The following is a 20790-nucleotide window of genomic DNA, read 5'->3' on the forward strand; positions in this document are numbered from 1 at the left end:
TGCCAAAAAGAGGAAAATGTACATTTAAAGTGAAATCCTAGAGCACAGCTACAAATCAAATAGACAGAAAGAACTAACAAATATGCAGTAATGTTTCTGTTTTCAAAAATGGCGATAAGTGACAAAAGTACAGATCTGGATATTATAGTTAGAATCCCTTGAGTCGGAGAGGACTGGTGGCTGGGAGATATAAAGGGGTTTCAGCTGCAGCTAAAGTGGTTGTCTGTATCCACCCCAACTCCCCTGCCCCAGAAACAGCATCCCTTTTGTTTGTGGTTGTTTGTGGTTAAGTATGCAAGTTCAGTCCCATTCAGATAGCTGCAATAACAGACACAGGCATAGACAAGAGAGGGGCTGCTTGTGAAACAGAAAAAAAGCAATTTCTCCCCTCTGGGCATTCCTTATCCACATTGCTGCATTTCAGACAAATGATCTTTAGGTTAAGGTTGATATGTCTGATTTTCTAGCAATATTTTCCGTTATGTATTTTCTAACATTAGACTGCTGCAGAGATTGCTGGAGGTGCCCCTGATGCCTCTCTGCCCTGTTGTACGCCAGAAACTGAGGTCTACACCAGCTACATTCTGGCATAGACTTCAAGGGTTTTTCTGGGTTTTTATATTGATGTCCTATCCTCAGGGTAGGTCATTAATACCAGATAGGTGGAGGGCCGACACAAGGCACCCTGCCGATTAGCTCTATGAAGAGACGACGCGAACAGTGTGCACATGCCGTCTCCCTTCTCTCTTCCTGCTTGATGCTGCTTTGCCATAGACATAGCAGCAGCAGGAAGCGAGATAGGCGTCAGACCCCTGCTGATCTGATATTTTTTTTACCTATCCTGAGGATGTCATCAATAGCAAAAGCCCAGAGAACACCTTTCAGCTATAACATATGCCATTTTCCGCCAGAAGTTATGGTAAATCTGGTGGGCAGAGTGAAGCCCTGCTTCTCCCGCTAAAGCCCTTCCCCTTTTCTCAGCACTTTGGAAAAGTGCAGGAAAACTTAAAAAGTCACAAATTAGGGTGCACATATCTTCTAAAAACAGTACCACAGTGGTCCACAAGTTGTGTATGGTGTTGCAGCTCAACGTCATTCACTTCAATAGAGCTGAACTGCCATACTCAACATAAGCTATGTACAGGTGTAGAGCTGTTTCTGGTAGAAGGCAGCCATGTTTTTCTAATCCTGTGCAATCCTTTTAACCAAGCTCTGAAAATGATCTCTTCTTTTTATTCCGAAGTGTCACAACATCAAATCCAATTAGTCCATTTCATAGAAAGCACATTCCCTGCATTACTGTATCCCCGGGTGAGATCATTTATGAGTAGTACTCCACATTTGAAACCTTGGTGTAAGATTCCACGTGTAAGAATTTGGCAGAATTGCAAGTTGTTCTCCAAGTTAATGTTTATTTTACCTTAACTGAAATAATTATCCACTGACCATTACATCTGAAGCAGGTATAGTCTGAAGAATCTATAACCTATAAAATATTTTTTTCCTGCATAGTAAGCCATCAGCAGAACTATTCTATGTGTCCACAAACAATGATTAAAAAACTGCCAGCAACTAATTATTAAATACTTATTTGTAAAGGTATAGTGGAAGAGCCCTCTACAAATTTCCTAATAAAGTGCTTGACCTGATGTGCTTACATATATATTATTAAACCACTGACGACCTATGAACAAATGATTAAACAGGTAAAATAGAAAAATACACAAGATTAATGGTAATAACTTAGATGAAAAGACAAAAGTGATACCCACGGGGTTTTAGAGAGTTTAGTTCTGATTACTGATATGTGATGTCAATGTGTTATGAAAGCATGGTAACTAGCCTGAAATATTAAATACCACTGCATTTATAATGGGTAACATATTACAATAGGGGTAGTACAGTAGGGCCATATCAAATGCCTGACATTGAATCACTTACTCAAGGTGGAGGTGATACATGACACAGAGAATTTCCAAGAACACCAAAATGAAAATCAATGGGCCATGCATCAACAAATCAGGCGCTGTACTAGGTATAATATTGCATATTAGTTTCTTCCAGAATCATCTAAATATACTACATCTTTTTTAGAATGCTTTACCACAGTTTAGTTCAATAGAAAACTGAACAAACTGGATTTTTATAAGATGCCTAGTTGGAATGTTAACCTTCAAGGCTTGAAATAATTTAATGATCTACTTTCAAAGATGCATTGTTGACATAAACATGAGTGTAAAGTAAAGAATGAACTGCCATCTGTACAGTATTTTAGGCATTACTGTAAATGTTGAGTAGAAACTTGGTTGAAAGGATGTGTGCATTTTTACATCATTTGGATCATTACCACTAATTAAGACTCCAAGTGGACTAAATGTATTTACAGTAGGGTGTGTTATCTTGTTAAGACAGGTTTGTAGACCTACATTTTTTATGTTTGAGGATTGTGAACATGGAACTTAGTCAACACTAGATACTTGACCATGGTTGCATTGACCCATCAACGTACCGGGGGTCTAGACTCTTACACAACAATGGGAACAAAAAGTCCAGCAGAAGATAACCTCATTTAGAGTTGACTTGATTGGGGCCAATCATTTGTCACTAGGATCTATTTCTCCATAGTGTGACCTGGTAGCCTATATTGTAGCCATCTCAATCAGTAAATTGAGATATTAAATTAGCGTAAGTATGGCACAGTAACCATGTACACAACCCATTTACTCACTTGCGCTTGAAGTCATCAGAGGCAAGTTTGGCATTTTCCATCTGTAGTGTTAATTTTGCGCCATTTACATGTCCATTAATAAGCTGTGAACAGAGAGAAAACTTAATGAATGAATAAAATAGGAACAAAATTTACATACTAATTTCCTGCATGTTTAATGTTCAATTATCTTGCGGCTTAACCTCGGGACCTACATTGATCCCTAGAACTGGGGTTCCGTGCCCCAGTTTGAATGGACAGCATATTGAGCTCCTCCACTGCTGCTTCATTAAGTCTATGGGATGGACAGAAATATCTAAGTATAGTGCTCAGCTACCTTTGTCAGTCCCATAGACTTTGAAAGGACCAGCAGTGTCCTTGCTCGACTACTGATCCATTCAAACAGGGACGTGGGACCCCTATTCTGGCAATCTGTGAGGATTCTACTAGCAATAAACTCTTACCAATCTCGCAGTTATCAACTATTCAGGGGATAGATGATAATTTGTTATTACCAGAATAATCCTTTACGCTGCCATACATATTCCATTGAACTGAACATAATCATCATAGAGTTCTATGGTGATCTGTGTCATGGTTCAATAGAACCACAGGGGTCACGGTGTTGTGGCTGTAATACAGATCCTAAAATGCATTCCTATTAACCAATCCTTTAGTGGGACACTGAACCTGCAGTCTAGCTTATCTCTATTTATCGAACAGTAGAATATCTTTTGTGGCCTGTGAGGAGCCATTTCAGGTTGAGAATTCGAGTAGTGTTCCTCTATGAGATCACTGACAGGAAGTCCAGAAAAATGTCTGCTCCATGGTCACTACAGTATGTCACATATATATCCAAATCTCATAACCTCCATAAATATCATATATTCATGGCATTCCATAAGAAATTATAATACCTGATCATCTACATGGGTTAATGATAAAGTTCAAAGACTCCCATCAAACTGAATAGATTTACAGCTTATGACATAAGCTAGAGATGGTTTAGCCACTTCATGTAGGCAGCTATATGGGCCTTCCACATATATGCAGCCACCTCCTTTACAAGAGACACATGTCTTGCAGTAATCAATGAAGAAGTGGTAACAGCACTCTTTTAGAATGTAGTGGCCCTTAATCTGACTTGATGAGAGAGTCCTCTCCAATAATGAAATTATGGAACCAATCAGAAGCTGTGAAAGAAGTAAGTTACCAAAGTATCCATTAAGCACTAAGAGCCGCTTCTTCCAAGTGCTCCATGATTAGCCCAAATTAGGACATTATGGAGGAAATTGATAAAGAGACCGCAGAAGTCTCCATTATTCCTCCCCTGCATATACTGTCTGTGTAGGAGGTTATTCAGAGATTCTAAAAGATGTGTTTTGACAAACATAACAACATTTCATGATCCGTCTCTACAAAATCCCAACCAAGTAATGTAATTGCATGAACACTATGACTCTAAGTTGTCAGAAGAATTTATTAGACGAGTAACTTCGGGTTTTGTTAGTTTGTCACTGACAAGGCGTGGGCTCTATGTTTGAAGTTCCAGCAATAACTTGCTAATGTAAATGTGTTAATCCATCCATCTGTACTATTAGCAGAGGGATCAAGGGTGGGACCCATTTACAGCTGCCATGCGAATAAAACTCACACATCTATTCAAATGACTAGTGATTGCACATGAAGCCTGTCCTCAAAAACCTTTGTATACTGTCCAGCCGATACTATGCTGCCCGCTTGTTCTATTAAAACACAAATATTGGCCCATGGGTACAATGCCCTTGTTTTCTTGAAGGCAGGATTAGGGATTGTATAATACAATGGGTAATTTGGGTGGGTCAAATGTCTTCATTTTTGGGGTTATCACATTGGTCTCATACAATGCCTAGGCAGGGTACTCACTCAAGCACATGACCATATTAGTGATACGTGCTGTACAGATCAGATCCATATTGTGCTGTCTGTGGACTACTATGGGCTTATACTGGGTTCAAAGTACAGATCTGTAGTGAGTCCATATGCTGCTGTACATGGTTCATAAATGTGGCAATGCTATGTGCAAGGACTTTAAAATAGTAACAATAGTAATACTAGATGTACTCACACATTTTGTATTCTGATGGAGTGGATGTGACATTTTGTAGATTTATCTGGAGTCCTATTACAATATTATTTCATGAGTTGAACCCAAGCTTTCATGCACCTAAAATGCCTATGCCACATAAGAAAATTCCAGTGTTATAAATGGTCGGGACTCCTTTAAAGATTTTGCCTCTCTTGGTTTCATGTACTGTATTACTTCATTTTCCCGGGGGTGGCATTGCAGAGCAACACTTGCTTTTGAGTTTGCCAACAGATTGCAGCTGACTGTTGGGTGTGTCAACCAAAATGAATGTTCGTTGGTTGAAATTTAACAACAAACATTCAGTTTAACTGACCGATTATAGACCAATATAATTTGAAATGAAGCCAACCGCATTGGATATTTTAGTACAAGCAGAAGATCTTTTGTTGAAAGAACCCGGAAAGAACTTCATTGAACGTGCATGGGCAGTTTGAACAACTGTCACAGCCAATATGGACTAAAGTGTGTCTGGCCGTGTCTACGAAACAAATGTTCACCAGATGTTTGTTTGTTCTTCTACTGTTCAGCCATCAACTAACTCATATCTGATGTGTATGCCCATCAAGGAAATCATGTGATCAGCTTACTGGATTTTCGGTATACCCTTCTGAAAAAGTGGACAGCCTCTTTAATTCAGATGGCATGAACGGTATTAAAACCTGCACTTAGAGAACTCGTAATAAAGTAAAAAAGCATGTGTCTAACCTGTCTCCAAACAAATCTGAATAATCCATGGGGAGGTTTATTGGGTCTAGACATTCATCACTTCCTCTTCCGTGTTTACGAGACTACTGGCTTAGTCTTCTCATGATGCCTCACAATATCATGAGTGCAGCAACAATTGTAATCCCATCTTAATCTCAAAATACCATTATGAATAAAAACATAATTTACTGCAATAACCCAATATACAACACAAGGTATAATATTAGGATGCTTTAGGTGCAGCACATACCTGCATAGGCAAAGTATACATCAATATTAAGAATACATTGTATATCATCCTATTGGAGCAACCAAGCAGATTGCTGTGCTCTTTTGGTTGGGTGACTGTAAAAAAATAAAGAGAAGGAATCTGGTTGCTACAGGCTACTTGACCATTTTCTTTTGCACTATTTGGTATATCTCCCTATTGTATATCCTAAAATATGAGCTACTATATGCCTAGGATTTTATTTGCCTATCATAGCACCAACAGGTCTGAAGTTGATTTGAAACCCATCACCTATAACTTAATACAGTTTTTATGGGTTGAATATGGAATGTATTATGACATATGACTGTGTATTTGCATTGAGCCTCAGACCTGCTCCTACAGCTTCTGTAGACCTGGAGCTTCTACATGTGTATTGCTCCATACCCATACAAGGAAATCAATTACTGATATTACAATTGTGTCCAGCTATCCAGCTATTTACATTCTTACTGTGACTCATCAAGTGATGCACCCAAAAAGCTGTCTCTTGCATCCAGTCATTTAAATTACTTCACTTGACTGGCGTCAGAAGTCAACTGAAAAAATTATATTACTGAGAAACTCAAGTTTGGCACAAACTGCCCAGCTTGCCTGCACATTGTTTAAGAAAAAAAAAAAAAGATTACATCAGGATCATTTCTGTCATGCCATTGAAATGATTATAATTACCTGATTAGCAAGCAACAGACATGTAGTAACAGTGAGCAACTAAAAGAATAGGCAGTATGCCTCAACCAGCCAACAGTATGAGGTCAGTCAATGTACCTGCACAGTTAGCAATGCCCCAAAACGAAATTATTATTTATGATGGCAATTCATGGTAACTATGGACACAATTCAGGGAGTTTTTAATAAAATAAACTATATCTTCATATTATTTTACCTTTGATTCTATCCATTATAAGTTCATATGAAAAAATATTTGGACATTTTTGAAGAGCTGATAATATGGAAATATCTTAGGAGGTTTTCACATTGCAACCAAAGATTCTAGGTATAAATTTAACCAGCTGCAACTATACACTATGGAACTACGTCAAGCCACCATATGTTGTTTAAAGGGCCTACAAGTCTAATGCTAATATAACTGGGAGGAATTAAGCTATGGTTTATAGAGACTTTGAGGGGTATATTGACACATAACTACCAAGGAACCAAAATCAACATTCTGACATAACTCCACAAAGCTTCTCTAGGTACATTGTTTGGTTAACAGGGAACAGTCTTATCTTTTCAACCATAAGTTGCTATAGCTATGCAACCTGAGGAAAGATGAACCGATCCATTGCAGTCCTTAACATTATAATTCTACAGTCCAATTTCACATTGCTTGACAAGCTGTAGTGCATAAAAAATATAAAATGCTTAGGCTCTTTAGGCAAACATGGACCTCTTTTAACTGTTTTGTTCCATCTGTTGGCCTTACTCTTGTTTAGAAGTTTGTTAATTCATCTTCTCTATTTGTTACTTTGTCTTTTATGCTTTGTTCCACTTTCATGGTTGCCTGTCCTTCACTATTCTATGTCCTATATAAATCAGAAAGCATTGAGATAAAATTTTTGAAAGCTCTACACCTTTTATATCATGGCACAAATTTATGAATAGAGCAAGGTATTGATAGTATTGGAATGAATTGCGAAAAAACTTTTATATTACATAAGCTATCAGGTCAATGGAAATATAATCTACTAATAATGAAGAAACAGTAATCTATTCCAGAAAATGAAAGACTTACACTACCACATTTTATTTACTGTAGTTCAGATGTATTTTTGAATTTCAGAATTATTTCTATGTGATCTATGTAATATACTATGAAAGCTGCTTTATCGTGCACACAAATTATAGTAGCTCAGTAGTAGATCCCAAATGGGCCTGGATTTATGCAGATTTTTGTACTATAGCCTAAATGTAATCCATCTGATTCTGAACCTATGAGCAACAAAACCAGGATCTCATGCAGGTGTAATTATGACTCATCTTCTTTTTTGGCCTTATAAATGCATACAATTAGGGTAATTACAAGGCACGGTCAATGCAATAACGCCAAAGATGGGCTATAATATACCTCACACACTTCCTATATGTTTAGCTCTATAGGATAATTCATAGACGTTATTTTATTTCCCAATTATTTCTTCAACAAAGATGAGTTAATCTACAAGATTCTATCACTGAAACAGTATGCATTAAAAGCTATGAAAAAACAACCATTTGCACATACACTGTACTTATTCTTGGCTCTCCCAGATGTATTGAACATTTCAGACCAAATACCCTAAAGTTTAACATTTCTTTTTGGGCATACAACTGAATTTGAGAAGGGCAACATATCCCTGTTAAGCATGGCCAATAATCCAATCTGTGTCCAAAGTGCACCAGGACCACAACTAGTAATGTCTAGCATTTTTTACTTTATTTTCTCTACCTTCACCCCTGTATATAGCCATATTGTAGTATGGTCTAACCAGGGTAATTTCTAAATACAATGCAAAGGTGGCCATCACCCAGGCCCCTCTGCTACCAAGAAAATAGCCCATATTAGTATATATGGTATGTGGTGGTATTGTTGCAGATTTTGAATTGGGGACCAGGAGCCTTAAGTTAGCAATTTGGATACAACTGATTCAGTATTTTAACCTCCATTGCCAATCTCTAACATATAACTAATTAGAAGTTGAACAGCCATGCTCTCTCCTTACTAGAATCTACAAAGCAAACATTTATGGATTCACACATCTTGAAGACTCTGAAGGAGACAGCCTACTGTCAGCCAAACTTGCTGTTTTTGACAGTATTGGCTGACCATCTAATTTGTTCCGGAAACTCCCTTGACAGATGATGTTGGGGGAGAAAAGGATAGGATCAGGGGCGTAGCTATAGAGGGTGCAGAGGTAGCAGTCGCTACCGGGCCCATGAGCCTTTAACTACGCCCCTGGATAGGATCTTTATGTTCTATAGGGAGATAAACCACTCCCAGAGGTGTCAAGAAAAACAGCTGTCAGCAAAACAATATATAAGGTGTGCAAGACTCATTCTGTGAAGTCCCAGTGAATAAAAGTCTATATTATTTCAACTATTTTTGTTTTTCTTTGAAAAAATGTTGTCTGCTATAAGAGGAAGTCATAAAAATGTGATTTGGTTATATTCATGGATGTATTGCTTGTTACTGGATATAGCCAGGACCAATGGCCCCACCAACATGATTCCCTTACAGTGCCCTGCTTTTAGAAAGTGGGGAGGGGGGCATAAAATGCCATTACTGTACAATTAAATTTAGTCTCCATGATGCTGAAAATGGTTTTAATGGCTTCTGTAGTCTTGATATTAATTTATGACATCTGTCCAACATTAGTCAAAATTAGGAATAAATATGTTCCTCAGATTTCTTGTGAAATATTGGTGAAAATGAGCTAGTGGGTCTGAAATCCTTCCTTTCTAGATAGATATGTTGGGTTAAAATTGCTTTGAGGGAACTTTGGGGCCTTTCAGACACCAGAGCCTAGGTTCAACTGAAACCTTTATAGCTACGCCCCTGCTTATGACTATGTATGATAGGGAATTATGGACCCATGCTGGGTGCATTCTGTGCGCTGGCTTATGGGGCCTTTTGAAAAGGACTGTATTCTCCACTAGAATTCTTTCTGTAAGGCTCCATTCAGATGGGCAATATTTCCATTTGTGTGCTGTTCAAATCTGCACAAACTAGACTGCTTACAGACCCCATTGTAATATATGGGGCCATTCATTCATCAACTTTTTTATGTGGACTGCAGATCTACGTGAGTCTCAGATCAGAATAGCCTATGTTATGGTGCACTCCACGATTTCCTCAGACTGCAACCATAGCGCTCGTAGCTACCAGTGTGCAATTTATCGACCATGCCAATAAAACCCAGCCAATAAAATATATGGCTGTCTGTAGAAAGCATAATATGACAAGCATAAATCTCTCTGTATGGGCCCATGGAAATCTATGGGTGTCATATTACAGATCTGTACTGTACATATTCAAAGTATGTGCATTAGTTCTTAGGATGCAGAAGTAATATTTACTCCATTAATATTTCCACTGTAAACACAAGTATTTGGCCTTCTGCCTGGAGCAGAAGTTATTATCTGTGTATGAAAATCAAGAAGTTATGTCAATATGATACGAAAGTACTGGATTGTTGTTCTGTGAAATTCTTCTGTCTGTGCTTCTGAAATTACATCCCCACAGAGGGAACTTTCACACAAAAGAACTATAGATATTTGTGAGCGGTTACATTTCAACCCTGTATTTGGAAACATCTGACTGACTACATTCTGATAATCTTGTGGAAGACCCAATCTCTCAGACACCAAAGTTTTTTCTGGGATTTTATTACTGACGATAGGTCCAACACCCCATTCCTCTGCCAATCTACTTTTCAGTGTAGCTTTGATACCGGACGTCAGCATTGAAACTACACAGCCCCATCCGTTAGTAATGGATGGGGGTGTAACAGCAACATTGCTCCCACTCCCTTCAATGGCAGCAGCACTTGAGTAACCAGTCCGATCCACTGCAAACAGACAGAACTGTGTAGTCGAATGCTGACTTTTTGTGTCGGAGCTACTCTAAAACAGCTGAGGATAGGACATCAATATTCTAATCCTGAAAAACTCCTTTAAGGTAACATCCACAGAATTTAGTTATCATTCTAGGTTGTCAGGGATATCAATAACATTGTTTAAAGTATTTGACAATATCAGCTGACCCAAGAGAGAGTCATGAGAACCACCCCATATATGCACATCCAACAATCCAAAGTTATCAAAAATATGAAATTTCTCAGGGGAAGCCGGACTGCTCCGGCGATACGCGTTGGGTGCGTTCTCATTCTTACAGGTCCACTATACCAGCGGTCTATTTAGGTTTGACATTTTTGCATTCAGACTTTACTTTGGTTTGCTTGTATCTTTAATGGTCTTACCTTATTTTATATTTGCTTAATGCTTGTTATTATACATCTACATGCTGGTTTATAATATACATGCCTAATTGCGGCATTTAGTGGACCTGGTTGTGTCGGTCATATTCTTTGTACACCGCACTTTGTTCTAATTGTATACAATTTTTAACTTGTATTTGTTGGTGTGTCTAATAAATTTCATATTTTTGATAACTTTGGATTGTTGGATGTGCATATATGGGGTGGTTCTCATGACTCTCTCTTGGGTCAGCTGATATTGTCTTATGTCTTTTCACCACCCTTTGCACTCCAAATTTTATCAGGTGTGCCCCCTCATTTGTGTATCTCTCAACATTGTTTAAAGTATTTAACATCAGTAGGAGCATAGGTGGCAGATGACCCTATATTACCGATTGTCACATTGAATAAAATCCTAAAAAGTGACATGGACATTGCGATAAGGCTGAAGAGCTCAATTCTTGATCCTAAAATCTCAGAACAAGGCACTAGTTCCATATTTGTGAACTCTTCGTCCATTAAAGCCTTTTGTAAGCCTCTTTAGAAATGTCACTTAGTTGGATCATACAGATCAAGACATTCTGAGTTGAGGATGTTAATCTGGTTTGTTGAGCTATATTCTAAGTACGGCAACAGTTTCCCTGATGCAGTTTTGGAATCCAAAACCAATGATTTGTAGAAGCAGTAGTAGTTCTGCAAGTTCAGCTTGGCAAGACCACAAATACAGACCAAAACCCATATATATCGAATAAGTTGTCAATGTGTATACTCCAGCCATCACATGAGCTGTTATACATAGCAATGTCCAATGACGATGATTTCTGCATTGTGGTGGTCACTGTCAGATAAAAAATAACTATCCCTTGTGTTGTAAAAAGGATCCCAATCCTATAAAACTGCCAAAATCTAAAATTCAATTACACTAGTCAACAAAAGCTTTATTTCATGATCCAGACATGAAAAACCAAGTGTACTGTATGTTACCATCTATAAAATTATACCCTCAAGTTGTGTGAAGATTTGGTAACATAATTTGTTACACTGGAATTGAAATGAATGACCAGGTGAAGTCTAGCAAAAAGTGGTACTTTTAACGGGAACATGAAAGTAGCTTTTCTGTCTCTTTTTATTATTCTATTCAACACAAACTCTACATTCTAGTCCTCAGCACATGCACATTTCCAGAAGACGATTATTGATCAACACTGTAAATTTGTGCTAAGTGGACGTTTCCATCTCAGGAAAACCTATATGTCCCACCATGGCTTCTTTGACCCACAATGATTGGAAGTGGATACTGGATGCATGAAGAAAGAGCTGATCTCACCTGTCTGATTTATGCTTGATGTTTAGATCATAATGTATCCATAATATTAGTTAATTATATATTTTGGTGTATTTTATGTTTTCATTTATAGATTGTACAACTGTTCCTTAAAGGGAACGTGTCACCATGGAAATGCAAAGTAAGCTACAGGCAGCATGTTATAGAGCAGAAGGAGCCGATCAGATTGATATTGGAGGTGGTCTTCTATGACTACAGAGATAGCTGTCAATCACTGATAGGACCACCTCCATGACTTCAAAGCCCAGAAAGAGCAGGAATTGAAATGAATGAAATACAAATTATACTGGATCTTTTCCCACAAAACGATATATCAATCTGCTCAGCTTCTCCTGCTCTATAACATGCTGCCTGCAGATCAGACACCATGTTCAATGTGACAGGTTTCCTTAACGTGACTAATTCACTTAGAACTACAAAGGAGGTGTATTCATGTTTATTAGCACAATAATGCAGGGTGTCATTTTATGAACCATTCTATTACAGATTGAATGTTTTATTTAAAGTGTGTTATAGTTTATGTTATCAGTTTATGAACATGTCACATTTGTAAAGCATAGCTTTAGAAGATTCATTATATTGCTATAGTTTTGTGTGAAAAGATTCAAGATAACTTTCCTGCCTCCTTATGTTTAGGAGTCCAGTGGATAGCCCTACTCAGTAGAACAGGAATTTAATGTATAAAATAATGAATATTTTCCCACAAAACTATATATATATTGATCTTCTCAGCTCCTCCTGCTCTATAACCTGCTGCCTGCAGATCAGGCACCATGTTCATTGTGGCAGGTTTTCTTTAACATTTCTGAATCTTTGCATTATAGCATCTAGTCATACATGTTAGATTATGGGTTCATCAATGAAATGAGTTTCCTATTAAACCCGGGTTCATATCTATGTTGTGAATTCCGGCACTCTGATCCGGTCACTTTATTCGGCATGTATGTTGGCTTTCGGCTGCACAAAAAATACTACACCTAACAACTTTTGTTTGGCCAAAAGCCTGCATATATGCCGGAAAGTGGCTGGATTCCATTACATTGAATGGGCATCCGGTGGCGCACAGTGATGCCGGATACCACAAACTCAGCGCAGATGTGAACTCTACCTAATCAGATATGTGGAGCATGGACAGAAAATATTGCACTGTGCACATTTTAAAGGGGTTTTCCTGTGAACATTATTTATCACTAATCCACAGGATAGGTGATAAAGGAAGGATCGCTGCCGCTGGGGATCAGTCCGACTGCTCAGACTCCAGAAATCCTGAGAAGAAGTGTCCGTGAGATCCCTGTCTGAATGGAGCATGCATGTCAGTCAAATTCACCTCCATGGAACTGATGGAGCGCTGTCTATGTTTGTCCCACAGAAGTGAATGAGCAATCAACCGACATGCACATTGGCAATTCATTCATATGGGGGACATGAGACCCCTATTCTCAGGATTGTTGAGGGCCTCAGCAATCAGGCCTCCAACAATCCTACAATTATCATCTAACTTGTGTAACGCTGATAAATGAAGCTCCTGGAATAACACATTAAATAAGGAAGAGTAAGGCCTCATGCACACAAGAATGCTCTGTATGATGACACATAGAATCCTTGCTGTTAAGAATATGTGAACACTCTGCATGTTGCCATATGATGCCTTCTTAAGGTACCATATCCTCCCAAAGACTCATTGCTTGTCAGAGAGAACATCTTCTTGCATAGTCCCATGTTCATCACACTGAAAGAAGGAGGACATCTTACATGTTATAGACATTACATAAGCTATTGAGCACACACATTAGTCTTCAGGAGCTGGTCCCTGGGCTTGCAGCTTCAGGAAGTACATGTACAGGTCCTTCTAAAAAAATTAGCATATTGTGATAAAGTTCATTATTTTCTGTAATGTACTGATAAACATTAGACTTTCATATATTTTAGATTCATTACACACCAACTGAAGTAGTTCAAGACTTTTATTGTTTTAATATTGATGATTTTGGCATACAGCTCATGAAAACCCAAATTTCCTATCTCAAAAAATTAGCATATCATGAAAAGGTTCTCTAAATGAGCTATTAACCTAATCATCTGAATCAACTAATTAACTCTAAACACCTGCAAAAGATTCCTGAGGCTTTTAAAAACTCCCAGCCTGGTTCATTACTCAAAACCGCAATCATGGGTAAGTCTGCCGACCTGACTGCTTTCCAGAAGGCCATCATTGACACCCTCAAGCAAGAGGGTAAGACACAGATAAAAATTTCTGAATGAATAGGCTGTTCCCAGAGAGCTGTATCAAGGCACCTCAGTGGGAAGTCTGTGGGAAAGAAAAAGTGTGGCAGAAAATGCTGCACAACGAGAAGAGGTGACCGGACCCTGAGGAAGATTGTGGAGAAGGACCGATTCCAGACCTTGGGGGACCTGCGGAAGCAGTGGACTGAGTCTGGAGTAGAAACATCCAGAGCCCCCGTGTACAGGCGTGTGCAGGAAATGGGCTACAGGTGCCGCATTCCCCAGGTCAAGCCACTTTTGAACCAGAAACAGCGGCAGAAGCGCCTGACCTGGGCTACAGAGAAGCAGCACTGGACTGTTGAATGTCATTCGGAAATCAAGGTTCCAGAGTCTGGAGGAAGACTGGGGAGAGGGAAATGCCAAAATGCTTGAAGTCCAGTGTCAAGTACCCACAGTCAGTGATGGTCTGGGGTACCATGTCAGCTGCTGGTGTTGGTCCACTGTGTTTTATCAAGGGCAGGGTCAATGCAGCTAGCTATCAGGAGATTTTGGAGCACTTCATGCTTCAATCTGCTGAAAAGCTTTATGGAGATGAAGATTTCATTTTTCAGCATGACCTGGCACCTGCTCACAGTGCAAAACCACTGGTAAATGGTTTACTGACCATGGTATTACTGTGCTCAATTGGCCTGCCAACTCTCCTGACCTGAACCCCATAGAGAATCTGTGGGATATTGGGAAGAGAAAGTTGAGAGACGCAAGACCCAACACTCTGGATGAGCTTAAGGCCGCTATCGAAGCATCCTGGGCCTCCATACCACCTCAGCAGTGCCACAGGCTGATTGCATCCATGCCACGCCGCATTGAAGCAGTTATTTCTGCAAAAGGATTCCCGACCAAGTATTGAGTGCATAACTGAACATCATTATTTGAAGGTTGACTTTTTTTGTATTAAAAACACTTTTCTTTTATTGGTCGGATGAAATATGCTAATTTTTTGAGATAGGAAATTTGGGTTTTCATGAGCTGTATGCCAAAATCATCAATATTAAAACAATAAAAGGCTTGAACTACTTCAGTTGGTGTGTAATGAATCTAAAATATATGAAAGTCTAATGTTTATCAGTACATTACAGAAAATAATGAACTTTATCACAATATGCTAATTTTATGAGAAGGACCTGTATTTGTTGACATGTACTCATCCATTTAGATGTATCACACATCTATGAACTAGTGTATGAGAAGAAACGAGAAATACAGTACCCCTCCATTAGTGATCCCTGAAAACTGCATAGTAAAATAACCCTAAAAATTCTACAACTTCTTTAGATAACTTTGTTCAGTTGACGTGATAGTTGGCTCCTTTAATAGCTGATGGAGCTAATCTTTAGCGCCAGTTCACAAGGAGTTTTTTGGCGCTGATTTTGGAGCGTTTCTGCCTCAAAATCAGCTAAAAAAAAAACAAGTCAAAAGAGCCTTCCATTCATTTCAATGGGAAGCAGCACTTGCCTTTTTTTACACATGTAAAAATGAAGCGTGGAAAAAAGAAGCAGCATGTCCTATCTCGGGGCAGAATCTCCCATTGAAATTAATAGGAAGCTGAAAAAAACTGCTCTATGTAAGTCCATGAGTTTTTGTGAGTTTTCAGCGTTTTTTTGGGCACACATCTGCTTCAAAAACCTTAAGCAGAAAATTCAGCTTTGTAAGGACCCATTCACACAGCTGTATGGTATGTCCGTGTTGCGGATTGGAAATAGCGGTCTGCAAAACACATGCACCGGCCATGTGAACTATGCATAGCAGATACGGACCTATTCACTTGAATGGGTCCGCAATCCACAAGATACAGCAAAAGATAGGACATGTCCTATTTTTTGCAGTGTGGAGACACGGACTTGAAGGCCCACGGAATGGCTTCCGAGTGTTTCCAAGGACTTCCGATCCACCCCTCTGCACCAGCAAAGCTAGGACATGTCCTATCTTTTGCCGTGTCTTGCAGATCACAGACCCATTAAATTCAATGGGTCTGCATCCAAGATGCGGAGTTTACACTGCCGGAGCCTGTGTTTTGTGGTCCACAACATGGGCATGGCAACCATATGATTGTATAATTGGGCTCTAATAAAATGAATGCCCATTGGTTAAAAATAAAACATAATAAATCTGAAAAAACATGCAGGATCTGTGCTGATTTTGTTAAGCATGTTTTTTAAAATCAGTCGTGTTAACTGGCCCTTAGGATGCTCTCTAATAGTGGGGAAGTGATGCATTTGTTGCTATTTTTAGCCAAAACTGTGATTGGCTCCAACATGTATCTGATCATGGTTTTTCATAAAAAAAAAAGAAAAAGAAAAGGAGAAAATGTGGTATGCAAGTTAGATATACCACACCCTAACCTAGATGTGTGACCTTGGCCTAAGAATAGAAGGTGTTAGAGCTGCCCTTGCGTCAAGAAAAGTAGTCTGTAGTGCATCATTAATAACATTCAATATGTGAAGGACTATGTTGTAGGCCCCTATCATCAGTTAGGGTGTCTTCTAGAGGACACAGTTAGCATTGGTCTTGCTGTTGAAACTCAACACACAGACTTGGTGACAACAATTTTAGGGCCTGACTGTAATGGTGGACATTTTGAATGTCATCCAGATAAATATTAAGTCTAACATACAAAAAGAAACCTCGCAGCTCTCTGCTATGTACAGAGATGAAAAGGTGTTCGTAGACACGCAGCATTATTTGGTGGTGGACGATGGTTCTGTCCAACTCACAATCTGCAGTTAATCACCACTTCTTTGGCTTTATGTATCCAACATCATAAAAGTGAAGCATCTTCAGCATTCAGAAAACACGTGCAAGATAAATATACTCACAAGGTTCAAATTCCTCCAAGCTTTGTATAATATTATCTCTTTAAGGACACGACCACATGGTGAGGTCATGAGCTGCGGTCGAGACTGGCGGAGCCAATTAGGCCGCAGCTGCCTTTTATTTAACTAATGAAGACTGCACTGTATATATCTTCATTGTTAATGGCGGCACGGCATCTTCAATACCGTTTGGTCATTAACAATGAATACCAGCTATACAGTGTGGTCTTCATTAGTTAAATAAAAGGCAGCTGCGGCCTAACTGGCAGTGCCATTCTTGACTATAGCCCGCCATGACCCGAACGGCCCACGACCATGCCGTGTGACCATACCCTAAAGAAGTTCCATGCAACTCCACACCTCGTGTACCTATCCTCCTTTTCAGATGTATAGAGGATAAAATTCCAGGATCCAATTCCAGTAAAAATTGCAGCGTTTTTGTATCCAGTATAGAATTCAGTACAAGTACACAATCACTGCTTACGTGTGTCATGCCCTATGAGTAAGGGCAAACTTAGTGTCTGAAACATGTAAGAAGTGTATGTGTACCTGTACTGAATTTTATACTGGATACAATAAACCTGCAATTCTTGCTGGGGATGGGATGCTGAATCTTTCTCATCTATACACATGGAAAGGAGGAGAGGTACATGAGATGTGGAGTTGCAAAGAGACAATACTATACAAAACTTGGAAGAATTTGGACCTTGTGAGTATACTTATCTTGCTCGTGTTTTTCAAATGCTGAAGGTTCGTCACTCTGGTGTGCCAACACATAAAGGCCTCATGCACATGACCGTGCCGTTTTTTGCGGTCCGCAAACCGTGGATCCGTAAAAAAACAGAAGCCGCCCGTGTGCCTTCCGCAATTTGCAGAATGGAACCGGCGGCCATCTATATAATGCCTATTCTTGTCCGCAAAGCACGGAGCAACAAGCGGGGCCACGGAACGGAGCAACGGATGCGGACAACACACGGAGTGCTGTCTGCATCTTTTGCGGCCCCATTTAAGTGAATGGGTCCGCATCCGAGCTGCCAAAACGGCGGCTCAGATGCTGACCCAAACAACGGTCGTGTGCATGAGGCCAAAGTCAAAGAAGGATTTGCTTTCAGCCATAAGAAGTAGTGACTAACTATAGATTGTGAGTTGGACAGATCCATCTTCCACCATCAACTAACGTTACGTGTGTACGAACTCCTTTTCATCTCCTTGCATTGTAGCGAGCGGCATGGTTTCTTTTTGTATGTTATTGAGATTGGAAAGTTACCTATTTCCTGAAATCTTCTGCGCTCAATAGTGCAGACTTTAGAGAGGAATTATTGTATTTGTTATATAAGAATTGTTTTTCAACAACTTGTCAACTTTGTTCCATATCAATGGCAAGGTCCCAACACTAAATTCCATTGTCGTTATGGGAAATCTATACTTAGGAATATGCACCCTGTGATGATAAGACTGGTGCAACCTGTGGATTATGAAAGGTTTGCTTAGGAAAGATGAAAGGATGAGGGAAGAGAGACAGCTGTAATAGAAGCTTTCACATCTTAAAGGATTAGCCAATGTAAGGAAGCGAAGAATATGTCATCCTGAGAATAGTAAAGAAGACAGAAACAACAAGACATGTGTGAGGCAGTGCAAGATGTCAAGGAGGCATCTTGCAAGGAGAAGGATTTAAATGATAAAAGTCACCAAATATACAAAATATTTGATCTGTTTCTTGGAAAGCTTGGTAGTAAATAATATGTCACCATTAAAGGGGTTGTCTCACTTCAACAAATGGCATGTATCATGTAGCCAATGTTAATACAAAGCACTTACTAATGTGTTGTGATTGTCCATATTGCCTCCTTTGCTGGCTTGATTAATTTTTCCATTACATTATACACTGCTCGTATCCAGGGGCTATGACCACCCTGCAATCAAGCAGTGGTTGCTGTGCTTACACACTATAGGAAAAGGCTTCAGACTGTCTGGTGGTGGCCAGGACCGCGGGAGTGTGCATAGGCCGTCACTTTTTCCCATATTGTGTAGCATGTCCACCATTGCTGGATTGCAGGGTGGTCATAGCCCCTGGATACGAGCAATGCATAATGTGATGGAAAAATGAATCCAGCCAGCAAAGAAAGCAATATGGACAATCACAATACATTAGTAAGTGCATGTGAAGCTTGTCCATACATTGTCACTTATGTTTTGACATATGACCTCTTCTGTATCCCTACAACACCAATATCACCTAGATTGGTAGCACAATTATATCTAGTCAGAGATGCCCACTGATCCAGTCAAGCTTTAAGAACAGATTCTGCAATATTATGGATTATGGACACATTTTACATCACATACCTGAGACTGAAGTTCGGCGATGGTCTTCTCATATGAACTGTAGTCTTTTTTCTTGGTCTGTGTCCTTTGTTCATGCCATTTTTGGATTTTATTCTCTAAATCGGCATTGGTTTCTTCCAAAGATCGAACCTTCTCCAGGTACGTAGAAAGACGATCATTTAAATTCTTCATGGTCTCCTTGCCATTGTTGGATAGCAGACTTTCACCATAATCCTTTGCATAGCTATAACCTCCCATCGCTGAAGAAGTTGAACTAGATCTGGATACTGAGACCTGACTTACACCACCAGTACTGTATGATGAGGAGCTGTAGGACCCACCTAGGCCCCCATTACCTACGGTGGACGATGACAGGAAGTTGCTAGTGTAGTGGCTCATGATCACGTCAGCTGAAGACCTTTAGCAAACATCAGCTATGATCAGCACAGCTGCTCTGTTGCAGAAGAGTATCTTAGCTAGTCTACTTTATGTCTTTCAGAGTGGGAGTTGCCTAGCAAGGCAAAAAGGTTGTGTCATCTCATTAAGTACGTTTCTCATTGCTCAATCCCGCACCTTGGTGTTATTATTTTGAATAACAAGTCGCTCCTTCTCTTTTTTTTTTTAACCCTCATTCATAGTATACCAACAAGGTGTGTCAGAGGTGGAGGCTAATCTGCCAAGTTTCAAATCATGTTTCAGGTACAGTATCCTTACTGCAAAATCCGCCACAAATAACTCAGCAGCAGCTCTCCAGACTCTAGAGTATAATTACACTGTCTCCAAAGGTGTTAACTCCTTCTCTGCTAGAATGAGAGGTTTATTCATGAAAAGACCAATAGACAATTTACAGGATAAAGTTAGATAAATGAGGTTGAATAATGTTAAGTATTGCTAACAGAAACACTGACAATAATGCTCCTTCTTCTGACCTGGGCAAGGTTCCCCGGCTAGCATTAATAAGTATTTAGCACCAGGTCATGCTTTTTGGTCAGTTTTTAGAAAAAATCTTATCATTAATAATCTAAAAGAATACTTGATCAAACTGTTGGGTGGGTTTTGGTCTTGTGGAGAAGTGATGAGGAAATGTTGCTATATTCTCCATGAATGTACATAAACTTTAACATAAACTTGGCAGACTTGATGGGTTTACCATTCAAGTTACTTAACTGAAGAACCATTTTAATAGGGTTCTTTTCAGTAATTACTAAAAGGTTGCACCAGTAAAAAACAACTAATTTTACTGTATCCATGGTTATGAATG

The 20790-nt window shown here is 39.3% G+C and overlaps 1 protein-coding gene across 1 annotated transcript in view; it reads right to left on the reverse strand.

The window, feature by feature from the left end:
* Positions 1–20008, reverse strand: part of LOC122940901 (keratin, type I cytoskeletal 19-like) — a 34057-nt gene extending 14049 nt beyond the window's left edge. The window contains exons 1-2 of the mRNA XM_044297800.1: positions 19551–20008; positions 2729–2811 (exon numbers count right to left, since the gene is read on the reverse strand). Of these exons, the coding sequence (XP_044153735.1) occupies positions 2729–2811; positions 19551–19928 (461 nt within the window). The 5' untranslated portion in view covers positions 19929–20008. The remainder of the gene's footprint in view (positions 1–2728; positions 2812–19550) is intronic.
* Positions 20009–20790: the final 782 nt, after the last annotated feature.

Source organism: Bufo gargarizans, chromosome 6, assembly GCF_014858855.1.
Source record: "Bufo gargarizans isolate SCDJY-AF-19 chromosome 6, ASM1485885v1, whole genome shotgun sequence".
Classification (NCBI taxonomy): domain Eukaryota; kingdom Metazoa; phylum Chordata; class Amphibia; order Anura; family Bufonidae; genus Bufo; species Bufo gargarizans.